The sequence below is a fragment of the Pyxicephalus adspersus genome, chromosome 1 (assembly GCF_032062135.1).
Source record: "Pyxicephalus adspersus chromosome 1, UCB_Pads_2.0, whole genome shotgun sequence".
NCBI lineage: Eukaryota > Metazoa > Chordata > Amphibia > Anura > Pyxicephalidae > Pyxicephalus > Pyxicephalus adspersus.
Window position 1 is genome coordinate 88,947,675 of NC_092858.1, and position 20,020 is coordinate 88,967,694.

Sequence of the window (20,020 nt, forward strand, 5' to 3'; positions counted from 1 at the left end):
GTCAGCATTATTAAATCCAATTTTTGTGAGAAAGAAAGCAGTTCTTAGTTACAAAGAATAAAAATCTAAACTCTGAGATCCCCACCTGGGCATAGAGCCTATTTTTTTTTTAATACAGTACAATTTTAACAAAACAGATTGCCTTCACATATATACCTAAAGAAAAACAAAAAAGAATCTGCTTAAGTTCAAAGTGGTATATAGGGAGAAAAGGGAATGTAACAGATTTCTGGTGCCAAACAGACTGGACTATTTCAAAGATTGCTGAGCTACTGGAATTTTCATGCACAACCAGCTCTTTATATAGAATGGCCCAAAATAAAAGAAAACATCCAGTAAGCCACAGTTCTCTGGGTAAAAATGCCTTGTTGATGTCGGAGGAAATTGGTCAGAGTGGTTCAAGCTGATAGTAGGCGACAGTAACTGAAAAACCTACTCCTTATACCAGTATGTATTCAGAAGAGCATCTCTGAATGCACAACACTTTAAACCTAAAGGCAAATGGACTACAGAAGCAGGGAAACACACTGGGACCTACTCCTGTCCGCTAATAACAGGCACCTGGGGCCACAGTTCACACAGGTAATCACAAAATTGGATAAAAGATTGGAAAAGCATTACTTGGTGTGATGACTCTCAACTTCTTCTGTGACATTTAATGGCAGGGCTTGAATCTGGCATCAACAACATAAAAAAATGGACCCATACTGCCCTTCATCAACCGTTCAGACTGGTGTAATATTTTCCTAGCACCTTTTGGGCCCCTTAGTACCAATTAGGCATCAATTAAATGCACAGAATATTATGGCCATCCATTTATGACCACAACACACCCATCTTTATATGACTACTTCTAGAAGGATAACATGCCATGTCACAAAGCTCAGTTTTTTAAGCATGAGAATGAGTGCATTACTTCCACCATCACCATAAACAATTCAATATAGGAGCTTTGGGACATAATGGAATGGAAGATTGCCCACAAATCTGCAGCAACTATATGATGCTAGGTCTATATAAACAAAAAAATCTCTGAGGCATTTTCAAGCACTTTTGTGATCCTATACCACAACGAATTATGGCAGTTTTGGTACTGGCAAGGTGTACCTAATAACGTGGCAAGTGGGTGTGTGTGCCAAGAATGATTTTATGCATTATCATTCTTTTAAGTATAAGACCATCAGTCTGGCTATCAATACACAACAATACACAAGACATGAAGGTCACACAAGCACATTATGACGCACCTCATCAATGCTCTTCTTGACTTCTGGTTTTTCAGTCTCTCCACATGCAAATATGAGGTCTGCTCCAAGGATGCGGATAAACTCCAGTTCCTCATGTAGCCCATCAGTTTCTTCTTTAATGGTCTGCAAAAAATATAAAAAAATGTATTTACTGCTTGTTGTAAGACCTTTATGAAAAGATAAGTAGAAAGTGCCATTTTCAGATGTTCCTTACATCTGCAGCCTCAATTTGCTGTTTAATCATTGATGGGTCAATACCGGGACTTTCCAGGTCAAAAACAATTTCATGGGTGTCTTTGATGGTTGTTAACAGTGCATTCATATCTAGCCAGAACTTCTCTGCCAGCTCAAGGACATCTAGGTATTTCATCTCCCGTTCGTCTACCCTGGTTTTGATATCCTCCCAGGTGAACACTAACTGATCCAGTTTATCCTGAACAGCTGAAAGAGACAGAAAGGTTTGTATGTAATTTAGTCCAAAGAACCTACTTAGGGAAAGTGGGAAGTGATAAGGTTAAATGAAAAAAACTTAATAATGATCAATCACGAAAAAGACAATACATCAAAGATGACCTTATCTGATGTGTAAGAAATAAAGTAAGTCACACATGAATTTACTGTACAAAATATTGTAAAAGACCATGGGTAAAACTACACATAACTAGTACTAGTAGTACAAAGTATAATAAAAGCTTCAGCCTCCTGTCCTGAATAACAAAAAAAAAAAAAAAGAATCCATCCATTTTCATGCTTGTGCAAGAATGCTGCACACATTGACCCTGTTAAGAATGAAATAATTCCTCCTCCTCCTGTTCCTGTTTCCCAGTAGAACCTTCTTCTATTTTTTTCTGTCATCCTTTTCTCTGCACTTCATTACTTCATCCTTACAGCTTCTTAATCCCCAGAGGTATGGAGCCATTCAGAAATGTCTGGGACTACACGCACGGTTTTAAAACGCATGTAAACGCTCCTACTGTGTTTACATGCATTTTTATGCACTTTTATTAGCGTTTTAAAGCTTGCCTTTAAAACACTGGAAAACGTCAATGCCGCGTTTTCCCACGTTTTAAACACGTTCACGTTTTATAAACACAGGATAAACAAGGGAAAATGACCCATTGAAAACATTGGAAGTGTTTATCCACGTTTTCCAGCTTTAACCCTGCGTTTTCATTTCTTAAATGTTGCAAGCAGCGATATAAGATAGTGCTCAAACTTTCCTCAAGGAAACGTCCTGGTGTAGATGAGCCCATCGGAATGCATGAGAATTTCAAACAAGGGCTTTTAAAGCCTCAAGTTAAATGCTGGGGAAAACGTGTAGACTAAGCCTTATATCAGCTCTTGTTGCAGCCTTACCTTACAACATTGTTATAAAAAGGCAGTTGGATTATAAGGGAAAAGGAGAATAAATTGTTTTTTATTTTATCTTGCTGTCTGGGTATGCTCTGCTCCTTTTCACAACATTCCACTAAATTGGAACTATTGCTGTGAAAGTATTGCAAGATGACATTGCCTGGCTGGTGTTCAGATACTTTGCCTAAATCACTGACCCAAAATAAGTATGCAGTTTAGGTGTTCAGATAATTGTCAGACAACTTGACACATATCTGCATGTTTATTTGTGTGACTGAATCTAAAACCAAAAAAATCCATTTTACATTAAGGCATTTAGCATTTTCTAGAATGGGGTCATAAATGGCAGCCTACATCTCTTAGTGAATGTTTCTCTTCCATAGCCTGTGCTTCTGCCTTGACAGTTCCTTACCAGTTGTTTGGCCTGGTCCTTAGCAGTGATATCATAAGTGGCAAGGATTTTGATTGATTTTAGAAACAGATTTAAAATAGGCAAAACACAATGCCGTTACGGGTTAATAAGACTTTGATGTTTTATGTTTTAATGTATGTTATATATATTTGTCTATTTCTTTTTTGAAAAATTAATAAAGCTGATTGACACAAAAATTGGCAAAACAGAGCTAAACCTTAATTTACATTGAATGAGGTGAAAACATTTACATTTTTAACAAGACTTATAAATAAAAGATTCTAGATTTTTTTTCTGTCTAACAGCTACTCAGTTAACCTTTTTCCCCAAATTAAACCCTTTTACAAGTCACCAAAACCTAAAAGATCAGACCAAATTTTGAATTAGAAAACTGACATTTTTTAACTTAAAAACTAGGCAGAGCAATGCATAATCTATTTTGTAGAAATAATACAATTCTAAATGTTTTCACTAAATTATTTTCTCATTTTCAACTTAAATACAGAGACACTAAAAATATGTAGAATGTGACTCATACACCACGACATTATAGTCATAAAGCACATATACTGATATTTTTAAGATTTCAAGATATTAGGAATTTTCCAGAGCGATTGCTCTTACTGCAATGGCTGTATTACCCTATTAAAAAAAAAGTAAAAAAAATTACTGAATTGACTAATAAACTAATCATGTTGCAGTAAAACAGTAAACTATTACCTAGGTAACCTAATGAATTAATGTGTTATTTTCAACACTTCATTTTAAATTTTTTTTTTTAATCTATTCATTCTATATACATTTTCATATAAACATTTTGTGTACATGTGTCTTTCCTACAGATCGCCTCTCCTCATGTGGTTACTAAGAGTGAAAAAAGAAACAATGTGATAGCAGCAAAAGCATTTCTATATGCTTTCCTGACTGTTACAAGTTAATCATGGTGATCACATAACTGGTGCCCTAGCAGCATTGCGGGAGTCAGAATAATATTGCAAGGATACTGTTACTGGGGAGTGAGGACCTTTATTTATGCTCTTGATACAAGGAACTTGCCAGGAAGACATACATTTATAGTGGGTGACACTATAATGGGTTAAAAGTAGGTTACAAAAGTATAAGGTGATTCAAAATGTTTGCAGTGAGTAAAACAATCACATAAACTGGTCAAAAAGTGTGAATTCCACCCTAATAATGTTAGAATGGAAAAAACTGTAAGAACAAAAAAACACTCTAATCAAAGTAGCTATGATCAATCTAACAAATAGGTTTAATATTTTGCCATTTTCACAAGCAAATTGTTTTCTGATCTTGCATACATTTTAAATACAGACCAGAAAAAGGTATTGTTTAGAAAGGCAAACTGCAATATTTATTCATATAGTTGGAACTTGCAGGCCTACCTGAAAAGAGCTATTTTTTTGTTTGTTTGGAAAAACTGAAATTGTCAAGCTTTTTTACTAAAACATCATCAGCAATTTAAGCAAACTTACAAGTATATTTAAGATCTGAAACAATGTTTCATCAAATTGGAGGAAATCACATAATTGTAGTTACTATGGCAACCTGGCTTCCAGACCTGTAACACTTTCACATAAAAGAAACAACACAATTATATTGATCATCATTATCAGCAGTGTTCTCCCCAGCCTCTTTTAGCCGTGCGCACCACCCGGCACTCTTCAGTAACCCGCCTGTTTGTTGGTGGTTACTGAAAAGTTGGGTCACAATACACCCACTGCCACCCGCCTACAATTTCTTCCCACCCGGCTTAAAAAAATGTCTGGGTTAAACACTGATCAGGGTGACCAACCTTTGGCTGCAGGATCTGTTTCTGCCCCCTGTGAGCGGCTGATCAGCTCCTCCCCACGGTGCTTCAGAGCCTCAAAGGATGGTTGCAATTTTTCAAGTTCCATGAGGGTGTTCTTGTTCTCACTAATGCAATCCCGAATTTTCTCAACTTCAGCAGGTATTAAAGGTGGCATTTGTAGGCGAGATGCCATGCTTTCCAGAGTTTCCAACATGGGTCCGACCTTGTCATGGAACTGAGAGGGGAAAAAGAGCAATGCAAATAAAGATACACCCAAAAACCAGATGACACAGGGAATCACAGTGTAAGTAGTATTAGCAAGGTTTGGGTTAGAAACCAATGAAGCAGGATGACACTTACCTCCCCAATCTGAAATGCAGAGATGTCAAGCCGACAAGGACATGTTACCATGGCAGCACAACAGAAAGTTAACACATTCCACAAGGAAAGGGTGGTGATGTCAATGAGAGGAGAGATGGAAGGGTTAGTGTAGCATGAACCACAGCAACTCAACAATGCAAACACGTTGACACAAACAATGAAACAAGCACATAACTGGTGTATGGAACTATTGGGGTATGGGTTCACAAAGGATGAACAACAAATATTAAGAAATCAGGTACAGGGCAAAAGGTAAACCACCTATCAAATACATAAAATGCAGAACTTAGAAACAAAATATGTAATTATTTCCCCCCTTTCTATAATTAGGTAATCACACTGTAAGTGTTAAAGAACACAAACATTTTGAGCAGATTTAGCATTATTACTTTGAACCCAAGACCCCCTAACGTGCAAGTCCCACAAACTAACAAAAGTTAGTAAGTTTTGCTTGTGTTTGCATGATTTTTTTTCTCCACAATTCAAAACTCACTGACAGTATATTTGGCTTCTGCTCAAACAGTAGACTATAAGCTCCTTAATAAGCACAGACTGATACAGAACTGTTGATGTAAGGCAAACTATTTACGGCAGGAATACCTATTCAATGTTTGTGAATTTACAAAACATTATAGGAAATGATTGCTAAAAGTGCTAAGAATCGCCATTATCCTGGGAATCTGGCTTTTTTTATACACCAACACCAAATCTATGCTAGTATTTAGTGTAAGGTGATTTAAAAAGGCTATACACTTCAAGCTACAGCAACCATTAACTGCTAATCTATAGCAGCAAATCAAAGAAAATAGTTATATCGTACCTGAGAGGCTTGTGCAAGTGCGTCATCCAACGCCATGGCCAATTTGCGCACTTCCTCCTTAATTGCCAAAAACATCTTCTCGGCTTTAGTGTATTTTTCTTGCACTGCTTCCCCTTCTTCAGGATTCAGCTCATACAAATGTGGACCAATCTTCAGCAGCTTGTCAATGTGTGGTTTATGTTCTGCCACTGCTTCTCTCAGTTGCTGTAATTTTAGGAAAACAGTCAATGTAAAACATTCAGTCCTCCCCTTTACTATTTACAAATATTTTTATAAACAAAAAACTAAAAAAAAACTTGTGTTTTGCAGCTGTGAAAAAAGATGGCATGGAAAGTTACACTAGGTTGGCAGTGAATGTCATGAGACTGACTGCATTTTGGAGCCTAATTCAGGGGAAATTACTGGTCTAATTGCCATCCTGTGTCTTGGGAAATCAAACACTGTTTCTGGACTGTCACATAAATAGCATACATTGTGTGGAAAAAGCTAGGTTGCCCTACCCTTAAGTCTTCCTGCTGCTGCCTGAGCATGTCATGGTCAACAGCGGGTGATGGCAGCTGAGAAATTGTGGTCTGCATTTCCTCAATCCAAGGATTTAATTCCTCATAGGTTTCCCAAAACTGACCCAGTAACGCCTGGGCCCGTTCTAAACGTGCAGAACGTTCAGAATTTAGGTGGCTTACATCCTCGTACTGCTGTAGAAGTGACTTTGTTTTTTCCTATTAAAAAAAAAAAAATATATATATATATGATTTAGAATAACTGACATTCAGTGTTACCACACAACAAGCTATACAGGTAAATAGAACTTACTTTTAAAATGGCTTTCTGCTCATCCCCACATGTACCCATAATCTCTTCCTGTGTGCTGATCAGCTCATCAATTGAATCTTTATGACGAATTATGTCTACAGTGAACGCCTGCATAGTAACATTTATTAATTATGAAAAGATAGAATTACAATAGCATTACAAATCATTAACCATTTCAGAATGAAGTTACAACATGTACATTTTTCATGCATATGACAGGGCCACAAAAGTCTGTCCCTTTCAAAAAGGGCCCCAGATCTGATATGTTGTGTTTGCAGGAAACCCATCTACCACAATATACATAAACAGCAGCTGGTACAAAATAGACCTTGCTATTGACAGATGATTGAAGCATCAATGCTTTAATGTACTCATAGATTAGACAAATTTTCTTTATAAAGCAGCATTTCTACAGTCCCCCTCCCATTCCAATCTCTTCCAAACATTACACTGTGAATTATTATAATTAAAGGAACTAAACTAGCACAATAATTTCTATCTTGCAATATAGATTTTTGTTTTAGAATACAACTATGTATACTGCACAAGGTTCACAGTAAAAGACATCCATGTTCAGTTATAGATTAGCATTAATCATACCTTCTGCACTTGAAGTTGTGCTGTGGTCTGATCCTGTTCCAAACAGATTGGACCAAGTGCCAAAAGTTTTCTCCTGGTCTCAGCCACCCAGGCTAATTCTGTGTCAGCAGCTTGCTCATACTAGCAGGAAAGGAGCAAAGACGGAGGAGGACAATGAAGCGCTTACATTGCAGACAAACTGAACATTAAAACAAACATCAGCAAAATGTTCAGCTTAAACTTGCAGTACCTGTTAGGTCTCCTTAATTTATCAGTCTACAGAATACAGGACCATTTGACCAGTTTTACCTTTCCAAGTTTGATATATATTCTAGGTAATTCATTGTACTAAAGTTACGAACATTATCTTCTTTCTGTATATCTACGATAGTTCTCTTTGTTCTCTAAAAAAGATGTGCTATGAAAGCAACAGAATAGCAGGTCTCCCTGAACGGTATAAAGAGGTAGATGAAAAGCACTATAGAAGACTACAAGAGAAACTAATTACTTCCTGTGGTTAACCAGACACATTTTTACATCACACCTTGTGTTTCCAAGCATTTATTGCTTCCTATAAAACAAATGACTTCTAAGCTTGAGTAACCTTAGAGCCCCAAAACCAGAGATGCTCTTTTATGCAAATACCAACCTAATATTTTGGTCTCTGAGCCCTTCCATACATACCTAGTAATTGTTTATTTGTTTGGATTCATATTATAGTGCAAAATGCGAGGCCAAGTCCTGATTTTAAAAATAAAGTTATTTGCAAAATAGACTGGACTTGCTCCTGAGGATCTAAGGATGCTTACGCGGAATACTAAATGTGTGAATGCACCCTGTAACTGCAGCTAATAAACTCAGGGGACAGTTTAATCCATTTAAATGCAACAAAGGTTTACTTTAAGTATAAAATCTTAAAACACCAAGGGGGTCTATTTATAAAATAGAGAATCTAATAAACCCCGAAACGTCCCCTGGCAGAGAATTAATGATACTATTGAAACATTGATACCATTGACCTGGAAGATTCTCCACCCAGGGTTGTTTAAGGAAATATCAGATCAGGGTTCTCCCCAGGCCCTTTTAGCTGGGCGCACCACCCGGCACTTTTCAGCATCCACCCGGCTGTTTTTGGGTGGTTACTAAAAAGTTTGGTCACAATACAGGGGCTGCCACCCGCCTACAATTTTTTCCCACCCAGCTTAAAAAAAATTTCTGGGTTGAGCACTGCAGATTCACTGCTTTATAAATATACACCCAAATATAGCATACATCTCTTTCTCACTCCTTTCCAGCTCCCATATTAGTACATTTTCACATAAGGTATTGCAACAAACAAATTTCATGGAAGCTAACCCAGAGACATCCCTCACTATAACAACATGGTCACTGCTCTGAACTGCTTTAGTACATACACCAAAAACAATAACTTGAACTCTTTCAGAGCAAAGTAGCCAAGTAGTAATTTGGTAGCATTAACTGGTAATTAAAACAAATGCAACATATAGGCTGTTGCATCTAAACAATGCAAGCAAGCAGCTGCACAACATACTGTACAAAAACTACTAAGTGCTTTTTAGCATCCTATGATCAGAGTAAAGATTAAACAGTCACAAACACATATAAAGCTGATTAAATATGCACTGTATGACATTTTAGAACATATAAAATTATAAACAAAAGCTGTTACACAGGAAGGACAAAACTGAAATGCGTGCATATCTCCTGGGGGCTGAGCTGGATGAAATCCACCAGGTATATCACATTATTACTGCCTGACAGAACTAGCTGATTCTGTGACATTTTTTATCTGACCTTTAACACTTGCACACTACAAACTGCTTGTAAAACATACTGCTCTTATTCATATCTGACCATTAGACCGAATTCATCCTTTTTTATTCTTGTCTCTGTCTATTTACATTTATAAACTGAAGCAATAAAATAGTTGCCTAACATAGCAGGTAATTTACGTTTACTATGGTCTATGTGGATAGATGTAGAGCTATCATAGGACCTATGTTGTATGAATGATGTCTCTATTGGTATCAATGCTGCCCTAGCCTATACATTTTGAAAATGTTCACCAAAGGTAGCAAGCAGTAGGTGGGTGCTATAAACTTTCCTCAAAGCAAGTATAATATTAGATTAATTTAGCACAGATAGCCATTTTAAAATCTTAAAGTAAATGCACAAGGACATATTTCATGGAAGAAAGCCCTGCATGAAATGAAAAAGGCCACACTGCCAGCTGTGCCTCATATGCTCTGACAAGCAGTTAAGTTTACATTCATCAGAATATTGTACCATTCTACCATTCATAAAATATAAAACAATGAAAAATATATTGACATACTATTTTACATTATTATCTTCACATACAAATGTTTTGTAGGGCTGGGGAGTGTATATATTGTGAACGGCAATGATTAAACATTACCCTAGCCTTTATGCAGACAGATGATTACCAAATCTGCATTTGACAAAGACCTATCTGATACTAATAGTAGGATCTACCTAATCTATAGCATGGCAAGTACTAGATTCCCCAGTTTTTCATCTCAGCATACAAAGTGGGTTGGCTGTTTTAGATGCAGGGGAAACATTTTATAATGATTTTGTTCCACAAGTGTATGCTTTTAGGATAGATGCTTTGTTTTTTTTTACCTGTTGTGACCTTTGAATAGCAGCATCAATTTGATCCACTCTGTGTGCAATAGTAGAACTGATTGATCTATACTGCTCATTGGCATCCGAGACCAACTTGTCTAAACCTTCCCTTGCTCTCCAGGGTACCAGCTCCAATAAGGCACTGCCAACTTCATTTATAGTATCAAGGACAATACGATATTCCATAGCTTCTTTTTTTAACTCCTGAAATAAAATGACATTTTAGCAATGGTTAGCATAACAATGCATATATGCAATGCAATATAAAAAAATATTTTCAATTGAGACCATAATAGGCAGCCTGAATTTTTCCAAGCCGTATCACATTATGCTAGAACCAGTTTATTACCTTTTGCCGTTGCTGGAATTGTGGAATCTGATCCCCAGCAGGTGACTGTCCACATGTTTGAGCCAGTTCTTCTTCCACCCGTCCCAGCCAATTGGTTAGCTCTTCATGAGTGGTCTGGAACTTGCTGGCCAATTGAAGGGTCTGCTCAAGTGTTTTGAGAGCCTTCCCACTTGATGCTATGATTTCAGAATAGCGGGTTTTGATGCCATCCAATTTCTCTTGGATGAGGAGGACTTCCTCCCCTATAATAAGAAAACTATATCAGCAAACACTGCCAGCCCACGCAGTCCTTGATATTGTTACACATTTTCTGTTTGCATAAAAGTGGAACATCAGCTAAAGCTCTAATAATGTGCATGTCTCTCTCTCTTTTTTTTTTTTTTTTTTTTTTTACAAATTCCACTATACCTGTACAAAAAACACAAATTAAATAAGGGAAAACACCCCTACTCACATTATGAAGATCCACTTTAAAGAATACACCCAATCATTCATTACCTGTTGTTTGTTTTAGCAGAGCCTGTCCATTTTTAACTGCTTGGTCCACATTCCTCTTTCGATTAACAATCTCTTCACTAAGGTTCTGGGTAAGTTAGAAGATTGGAACATTAAATGAAGAAAAGACAATATTAAGTAATAAATGCTTAATAAAGCATTGAACCAAAACAGAAAGGGTTACCATGTCCTGGGACACACTAGAAAATAGCCAATAAAATTACACAGCGAAGAATGAGATATGAGTAGCAAGTAAAAAAAATAGTAAAATTGGGGGGAAAAGGCTCTTTTCTCCCTAGACAAGCAGTCAGTAAGCTATATAGTTATTGGTAGGCAATAACATTGTGTGAAGGTAGTAATGAAAAGCTTTTAGGCCCAAGCAGTTAAGGCTTTTTAAAAGCATTATTTGAAAGTTAGAAGTGTAGAAAGGTAGCCATGAACATAAATAATAGATGATTTGTGAAATACAGAAAGGAAATGTAATTATGATCAGGGTTTACAGACATGAATCATTTTCTGAAATGCTCTTGAGCAGGATATACTCTATAAAATTACCTAGGCTTAAAAATAATTAAAAGAGAGACTAGTAAAAATTACCTCTATAAGAGAAGCTCAGCTTTCATGCATTTGGGGTGTTCTACATCCTAAAAGGATGTGCAGGCCTCTGGAAATGCTGCTATTAAAATTAAGCGCCAGCTTCTTACATAACTTTATCTTGCAGATTTGCTTTAGGTTGTTAACATTTTAAATACACTGAATAAATAGGTTAGCTGTAAAGATCAAGACCAGCTAAACTGCTGCTATTAGGACAAACTAGCCATTTTTGCCCTTTTCTTTTAATTGTAATCAGTCCAGCAACTTTGTAACTGCCAAAAATAATAGCACACCATAACCTGTTTCTAGTCATTAGGGGCTGGAATTATTAAAAGATTAAGAAACCAATCGAGAATTGTCTGCAGGATTATGATAGTAGAAAAGTTCAGCTAACTGATAAATAAATAGCTATGAGAGAAATGAAGGGCACCTATTTTAATCCTTGTCTGAAGTTTAAACATCTAAAAGTCCTTGATTTGTGTAGTTTGCTACACGGTTTCTTGTGCCAGAGTTAAAAGAAGATGAAAAGGGTAGAATGTAAAATAAAACAAAATAAATAATTCATATGGAAACATGTCTAAACTATAGAAAGTCAATATACAAAGCTGAAGATGCCACTTGGTAGTGTGATCCTGGGAAATGGCACTGCATGTGTGCTCCTTGGTTAATATACCAAAGGCTCTCTGGCATAGCTGGCACCTTCTGGTAAAGCTGCGTACACACTGCCAATTTTTGTCGTTGGAAAGGATCTTTCACGATCCTTTCCAACGACAAGGGAGTGCACGATGCATGAACGGCGACTGTACACACGGCAGATTTTCGCCCGATAATTGGCCGATGCCGATTATCGGGCGATAAAAATCTGACGTGTGTACGTAGCTTTAGTGTACAGCTGCATTATCACTAATTATACAACAATTGGAAAAGTGCTGGCGCCCAAAAGATTTTTATAGATGATTTAATTATTTGTCGATCTAAAACAATGATGTAATCATATCGCCATTAGTAATATCAGGTCAGATAAAATAGATCCAGAGAAACTAAAAAGAAAGCCTGGTGAAAAGCAATTCAAGATCAGCAGAATTAAGCTAACCTAATTTCAAATGGAAATGCTGCCTATTAGGTCAAAAGCCTATGCAAATAATTGTTATTATGAATGCCAATGAATGAAGAGAAATAAAATAATAAGAATGACAAATTAAATCAATCAATAAAATAAGAAAAAAATAAAAGAAACAAAAAATAAATCATAAATGATGTACCATTTGGTCAGTGTGCTGTTTCTGCAGGACCTCCAGCTTGTAATCCTTCACAGACACAGAGTTCAGCTTGTCCTCTACTTCTGCAAGCCAGTTCAGGACTTCCACTTCGTCCTCTCCAAAAAGCCTGGCATTGCTCAAAGCTTGGCTCAGCAAGGCACCTTTTCTACTGCACAGATCCTGCACCTCACTGTATCGAGCATGCAAGAAGTCTAGCCTGCGTGCCAATCTATCCTGCTCTGTTTTGCTGCAGAGAGCAGAGAGAGAGTCCACTAGCCTGCCTGCTTGATGTACTTCAGGCTCATGGACTGCTATGTCTTCCTCTAGGCTCTGCAAGTAACCCAGAAGGAACCCACCAAATGACAGAAGGGAAAAAAATAAAGGAAAACACAAATAAAAAATAAAATTATTACATGGAACCAAAATAAAATAAATACAAGGAAACATAATAATAACAATGGATAAATTAAACAATGAATGAAGTGAATAGATCTTTGCATTACACCAACCTCCCCCCCCCACCCACCAAAAAAAAAAAAAAAAAAATGGATTTCTGGTCAGCCAAGTAGTGAATTGTTCTTGCTGTGTTTTGCTCAGAATTTAAAATGAAAAAAAAAAAAAAAAAACTATAATTATATTTTTGAAATTAGTTGAATTTGCCTTTACCACACATTCCTACCTTGTGGCGTGAGATTTGCTGCTGAATTTTTCCAGTCTGGGTACCAATTGGCTCTGAATTTGCTAATTTCTTCTCTGTTGCAGACAGCCAGTCAAATATAGGCTCAGTCGTCTCATGAAATTGTTTGGCTAATACCAATATATCATCAAGTTGTTTTTGTCTGTAAGAAGACCATAGTGCAATCATTTTTGAGAATCGTAGTGGCTTTATATTTATACAAAATCCAAACTTAACACGTCATCATGCTGTTTAAGTCATTAGACAGACCACATAGCAGCCATTTTCAGAAAAGACAGATTAGTAAATATACTTAACCAAAAAGTTTGTAAAGGAAAATAAAGGTAGCTTGTGGGGGTCTTGTTTCTGTTTATGGTAGTTTTTTTTACATTTAAAACATATCCAGCAACAAAATTACACTTCACACAAATCATATCAGCATACTAGATTCATCAAAAATTACTGTCATAAAAAAAAATCCCTTGCTTTGCAATAAACAAAAAAAAAGCAGCTGTGCTGCACGGATTCAAATCGTGTGTGGCTCATTTACTGTATAGAGTTTACTGTTTTCAATAAGCAGTGAGACAATAGGAACATAAAAAAGGCTCTGTGCGTAAAGAAAATGACAAACTGCAAATAAAGAAGAGGCCTGCTAACAACACTTGAATTTCAATTTCAAAAAAAAAAAAAAAAAATTTATAATACAATACTTTACAAAGCAACCTTAAAAATAAGGAAAAATCATTTGCCTTTACAGTGCCGCCAGATGGTCTAACAGGGTTCACTTATTCTCCCCCCCCCCCCCCCCTCCTTCTTTTTCTCAAATCATCCACTCTTCTACAATATATTTTTTTTTTCATTGCACAATTATCCAAACCTTACCCACATTTTTTGCCTACAGCACTTCCCTTTGGGAAGGGTCCGGTGGAATGCAGAGCAGCTGAAATTTTGTGAGAAGACTAAAAGGGAACGGACAGCGATGTCTTTGCCCACACTTGCTCCACAGGAATCTGTAGTACATTACTTGACCTAACCCCCAGTAATGTGGAAGATGGGGCAAGGTAAGTATTAATCAAATTATTTTATTTTCAGGTTTGTTTTTCACCTACTAAGTCTAGATGGTTTGGGAAGTGGGATGGCAGCCTAAAGAGAGTAAACTGAGGATTGCTTCCAGTTTAGAAACAGCTTCCTCTTTATCTGAAGTTCAGCAATGACAGCTTGACACTTACATAAACCACTCTCATGGTTTAAAGTGAAACTATAGGCAAGTCTAAACTGACACAGCACAAAAGTGGTAGTATAAACCATATAACAGCTACTATCAATATGGTTCAAATATTTGTTCTAAAACTAAATATACCTTGAGCTGGAGGTGAGCTTCGATCTGACTTTCGATTACTGAACATCAATTTAAAAACTAAAGGTCCATCTAGGACTAACCTGTCACCATACCCAAAACACTTTGATGCAATCTTTTTGCAGAACAAACAGTGCTGTCACCCCATTACAAGAAATTAAAAAAAAAATAAAGCAACTGTCAGGATCAAGCAGTGCTGAAACTGCATTAAAGACTTCATCAGCTATCAACTTTCAGTAATTCACACAGCCTATGGTCTTAGTATGACATGGATGGACATGGTTGGCATCATATATTCCAATATCAAAAATGTACAGTTAACTATCAGTGGGTTACAATCTTTTATACAGTACATTACCATGGAGGCTAAAATTACTAACCTGGATCTCATGAAAAAGGGGGTTGGCATGAAAAGTTTCCTATTCTTTAGTTGGATAGCTGGTTCACACAATGGGGCTCTGGGTTTTCTGGATCACCCATCTTCACTGATGAAAGTGTATCCTCCCAGCCTTGGGGAGCTTTATTAAATCAGGCCCAATATGAGAAAAAACAGACGTAACATACACCCATACTAATCTTATAAGTGGTTGTGTCATACCTGGTTTGTGCCTTTTGCAGCAGAGAAGACCACCTCTCCCTAAGTGTTTCTAGTTGACGGCTTATCTTCTCCTTGTCAACAGGATCTGCTCCTTCGGCTATTCTTGTCCCCTCAGCCTGAATCATGTCCACAGTAGCCCTTCGATCTTCCAAAAGACGCTGCAGGAGCTACAAGATGCAAAATAATATGTGAATTCATAGTTTATTGCTAGAACACACTCTAAATAAAAACTTTTTAGTGCTGTTACATTTGCATTATGTTGCTAAACTAGGCCCTGTAGAATAATTCCACTGGAGGGTACCATCTGAATTTGTTCTTCGAATATTAAAGTATTAAATAATTTTTAGTTATTAAAGCTTTAATACTTATGAAACCATCCCAGAAGCTTTTAGTTATGTGAGCTTTGAAATTATTTAGACATGTACCTTTTGCTCTTGGATTTGAGCTTTCACCACTTTGTACTCAGCAGATGGTGGTTTCTGATTGGCAATAAGGTCTTCTGTGTCCGTAAGCCAGCTAAGCAAAGGTTCCAAAGCATCCTGGAATTTCCCACAATGCAGAAGGGCCTCTTGCAGTTGTGTTACCCTCTCTGCCACCTGCATAAAATATTATTTTATTACACACAAATAGATAACAGTAACAAGTGATGAGGTAGAGGGAGAGAAAGGGGTTTGGCGTTTCGCATACATGAATGTGATTTAGCAGTCAGCTTGGAAAAGCAGTCTCAAGCTGTACAAGTCAGATGGTCTCATCTCTAACACCCACACACTGTATATCTCACTGGAAATTAAATCTAAATCCTCCCACCGCATCTCTGTGCAATATAAGGTGTCAACTTTACTTCTTCAAAGATCAGCTGTCAGAAGAGAGAAATGTTATGTGCTGCTTGCACTTTTTCTTTCCTATGCCAATTTACACAACAGAAATGCCACAAACACACAGTGCCTATATGCTCACCTTTTTGTTTAGTGTGTTCCACTTGGCGTTTAGTTCTTCAGTGTCATGTTCTAATCCATGTACATCACAATTTTTATCTGCACTTTGAATTAAACCCTGGCCAAGGCCATTCACCTGCTGCAGCTTCATTTGAAGAGAGTCTACCTTTTCCTTCTGGAAAACCTAAAAAAAAAAAAAAAAAAAAAAAAAAAAAGAAGACAAAAGAGACTAAGTGACAGACGATTACACTAAAGAATGGTCCCCACAGATATGATTGCAAGATGTATAATACACTAACTGGTTTATCATAGCATTTTTTCTGCAACACAGATAAAACATTGGAAATACAGGTTGTCCTACAGAGGTATAACTTTAAACTATCAAGAATATTCTAAAACCAGAAATAATAGACAGTATTACCATCATTTACATTCACTGAAAATCACTAAGACTGAAAATTCAAAGCAGTATGCAATTATTTCATTTTTCTTGGTTGATGTTATAAATTAACCCCACAGTCTGTTTTATATGTAACCATTGTGACATTAGGGATAGCGCATCAAGAGTCAGAAAACCTGTTATTCAATTCAAAATATTATTCTGGGTCAGTGAGTCAAAATGACTTAGGCCAGAGGCAGCTAAGCAACCAGCACTTTTCAGAAAAAGGTCAGCAATGCAATTTTCTTCTCTAAAGATTTAACTTGAAATAGGCATAGACGAGTGTTTGGTACATACAATATTTAAAATAGAATAGCAGTAGTTCTTCCTGCTTCATAACCTGAGATAAAAAATTATTATAAGATACAACAATCTCTGTAATAATGCATTTAAAACCAGAAAATTTTTTGTTTAGTATTCTTCATTTTACTTTATGCTAAATGTACAAAATGAAATAAAGAATTACAAAATTACTGACAACTGTCTTTTCAATATGCCCATGCACTGCAGATATCTATATCTGTTTCTGTATTATGTACATGTAACAGAAAGCAATGTTAAAATGTTTATATTTCTGGCAATGAAAAAAAATAATAGCACTATTTTGTAGCCCGCTCTGCATTTTAATCCTTTGTTGATAGAAGAATGAGATCACTTTAAATAGCAGCTCAGAGACAGGATCAGGTCACAGATGACAGCCAAGATGACATCATGAAAGGAACATAGAGGAAACATATTTTCAGAACAAGATTTACATCTTCTCTAGTCCAGGGGACAAAAACAGTGCTATTTTATGGAACACAAAGGTATCTGGATTTCCTTTCTTCAAAGAAACATCCATGCGGGTTTCACACAAAGAATGTCAGGCAGAAAAAGATCTGCCTGTCCTTGTCTGCATAACATTCTGCAAAAATGCACAGCTTTTTTTGCCTAACTCAGCCCAGAACTAAATACAACACAACTCAGTGTTATGAATATTTATCTTGAATTGTTTTCTCTGCTATACTCACTATGACCAATACGCAGTAATAAAGCTAAGTTAACAGACTCATAGGATATATTTCAGACAGTGATAAAAGTGTCAGGAGGGCAACAATCAGAAGGCTCCTGGAGGAATGCAGCAACTTATGTGATCTCTGTTCAAAAGAAGCATGACAGGTAAAGTTGACCTAAATCTGCATAGTGGTGGGTGGATTTTGTCATAATGTGCAAATGTAGATGCCCAATAAGGCTAGACTTACCTGCCAAAAGGACCCCTGCAACATTGCAACAGCCAGTTTCCTCATAGCTCCTTTGCACAGAGTCTGTGGTTTGTCTCATTGGACATCTTGACTGGCAGCCTGACGTGACAAGTCCTGCCATTAAGTTTTTTTTTTTTTGGTATGTAAGCATCAAAACTGAAGGCAGCCCTACAGCAGAATTTTCTCTAATAAAAAAATGAATTTTAACCCCCTTTTTTAGGGTAAAATTCTTAGCAGAGAAGGAATGCGATCGCCACAAACATTCTGTGTGTCACTGTAAACAATCTTTTAGTTTCAGCTACAATAAACACATGACTCAACTAGAAGATTCTACTATGTACTGGCATGGATGGCAATGATAAAACACTACAACATTCACAATTGAGGTCATAGTCTACACATCAAAATCCAAGCGTTCCTAGTTATATCACCCAAAACCTTACAGAAATTTGTGAACTCATTAAAAGCCTAGGAGTTTTTAGTGACAGCTCAAACAATGGGAAATATGATAGATAGATAGATAGATAATTTTTACAACATTTTCTATGGACAAAGCATAATAATGAAAGTGTGGAGAAGGTTTTAATCCCAAGGATCCAGCAATAGCACATCCTGTGAGACTTTCCCTTGCAGCGAAGGAAATGATTTGCAATTAATGTCTGGATGTGACATTTCATAGTGAGAGATTGCAATAGCAGACACCGTCCACTTTCTTACTGATGCTTTTTGTTTCAACAAAAGCTACAATTTTCACAATGAATCATGGGGCAATGGCATCCCCGTATGTGAGCTGTTCTACAGGGAACCTTCACGTCCCCCAAGATATAATGAGTCACAAAATGCTTTCCTTATAGAAACGCAAAAAATGCACATGTTATTTATAGCATATGCAGAGCTTGGAAGCTTTGCAGTGACATTACAGGCATTGCATACGATTCTGTACATACTAATTGATGGTCTTGCTATTGTATATCTACACGACAGAGCTGTAGGTTTAATGAAACAATTGTGGAATTTTTTTGAATTTACAAAGTGATTGGGTGATCATCTCAGCCAAAGATTAGTGATGTATTAAACTCACTGGTGATTACAGAATAGATCAGACAAATCACAAAACTACAGTACAAAAGCTACACTAACAAAAGTGTCCTTTGGTGGCTCTAAAACGAGGCCATGCCAAATATATGACAAATATAAACTTGTGGAGAGGAAATTGATTTTCTAGCAATACATTTTTACTTTGCTAGATAATATTTAATCCCCTAACCCTAACAAACTCCAGCAGCCATATTTTCAACCAATGCAAACAAACGTGAATGAGTGTGTAAAATGCAAGGGGTTTTAAATCCCACTTGCTGTGCTTATGGTACAATATCTAGCAAATGTTTTTTGCACAAGGGGAAAAAAAAATTAAACACAAAGCTGTAAATAGATCCTAAATGTTCATTTGGAAACGAAAGTATAGTGTCCAAAATCTCCACCACTCTATTGCAGTTCCCCCCTTCCCTAGTTTGTACATTGGTGATTCAGGCAGGAGGTTATTGCAGAAAGTACAGGCAATGTCCTTTCTGCAAATACTGTTCTTACCTGCCTGATAGCTGCAAACTGGCAAATGTTGCTGAGCTGCACATTCGCAGCTCAGTGTTGGTTGCCAGGGAAATCTGGCAATCCTGGCTTCCCTTGTGCGTGGCGGGATTGAATGAATACAAGAGTTACGCCATCCCAGCACAGCCAAAAAAAATGGCCAAAAATGGAAGATGGCATCGCCCTGTGCTAGAACAAGGATAGGTAAAGTAATCATAGGTTTTGGTATGTTTAACACTGTGTTCAATAAATAAAATACATTTAAAGTGTATCTAAAACCTAACAATGACCATATTTTTATTGCATCCTTTTGGGCTGGTAGATAATTCACTAAAAATGTATGTTAGTTCTGCTCTAAAATGAAAAAAAAAATATCAGTTCAGAAATTTAGAGGAGTCCTGAATAAAA

At 36.8% G+C, this 20,020-nt stretch overlaps 1 protein-coding gene across 15 annotated transcripts in view; it reads right to left on the reverse strand.

Moving 5' to 3' along the window:
- Positions 1–20,020, reverse strand: part of MACF1 (microtubule actin crosslinking factor 1) — a 150,401-nt gene that overhangs the window by 19,989 nt on the left and 110,392 nt on the right. For 14 of the 15 annotated variants that reach the window (XM_072417853.1, XM_072417871.1, XM_072417784.1 and 11 more), the window contains 15 exons: positions 16,371–16,532; positions 15,839–16,009; positions 15,414–15,580; positions 13,462–13,621; positions 12,786–13,112; positions 10,933–11,017; positions 10,435–10,676; positions 10,083–10,289; positions 7,437–7,556; positions 6,837–6,944; positions 6,524–6,742; positions 6,024–6,227; positions 4,826–5,057; positions 1,462–1,688; positions 1,248–1,370 (listed from right to left, as the gene is read on the reverse strand). In XM_072417853.1, the coding sequence (XP_072273954.1) occupies positions 1,248–1,370; positions 1,462–1,688; positions 4,826–5,057; positions 6,024–6,227; positions 6,524–6,742; positions 6,837–6,944; positions 7,437–7,556; positions 10,083–10,289; positions 10,435–10,676; positions 10,933–11,017; positions 12,786–13,112; positions 13,462–13,621; positions 15,414–15,580; positions 15,839–16,009; positions 16,371–16,532 (2,754 nt within the window). The remainder of the gene's footprint in view (positions 1–1,247; positions 1,371–1,461; positions 1,689–4,825; positions 5,058–6,023; positions 6,228–6,523; positions 6,743–6,836; positions 6,945–7,436; positions 7,557–10,082; positions 10,290–10,434; positions 10,677–10,932; positions 11,018–12,785; positions 13,113–13,461; positions 13,622–15,413; positions 15,581–15,838; positions 16,010–16,370; positions 16,533–20,020) is intronic. The other variant, XM_072417828.1, reaches the window with a different exon arrangement.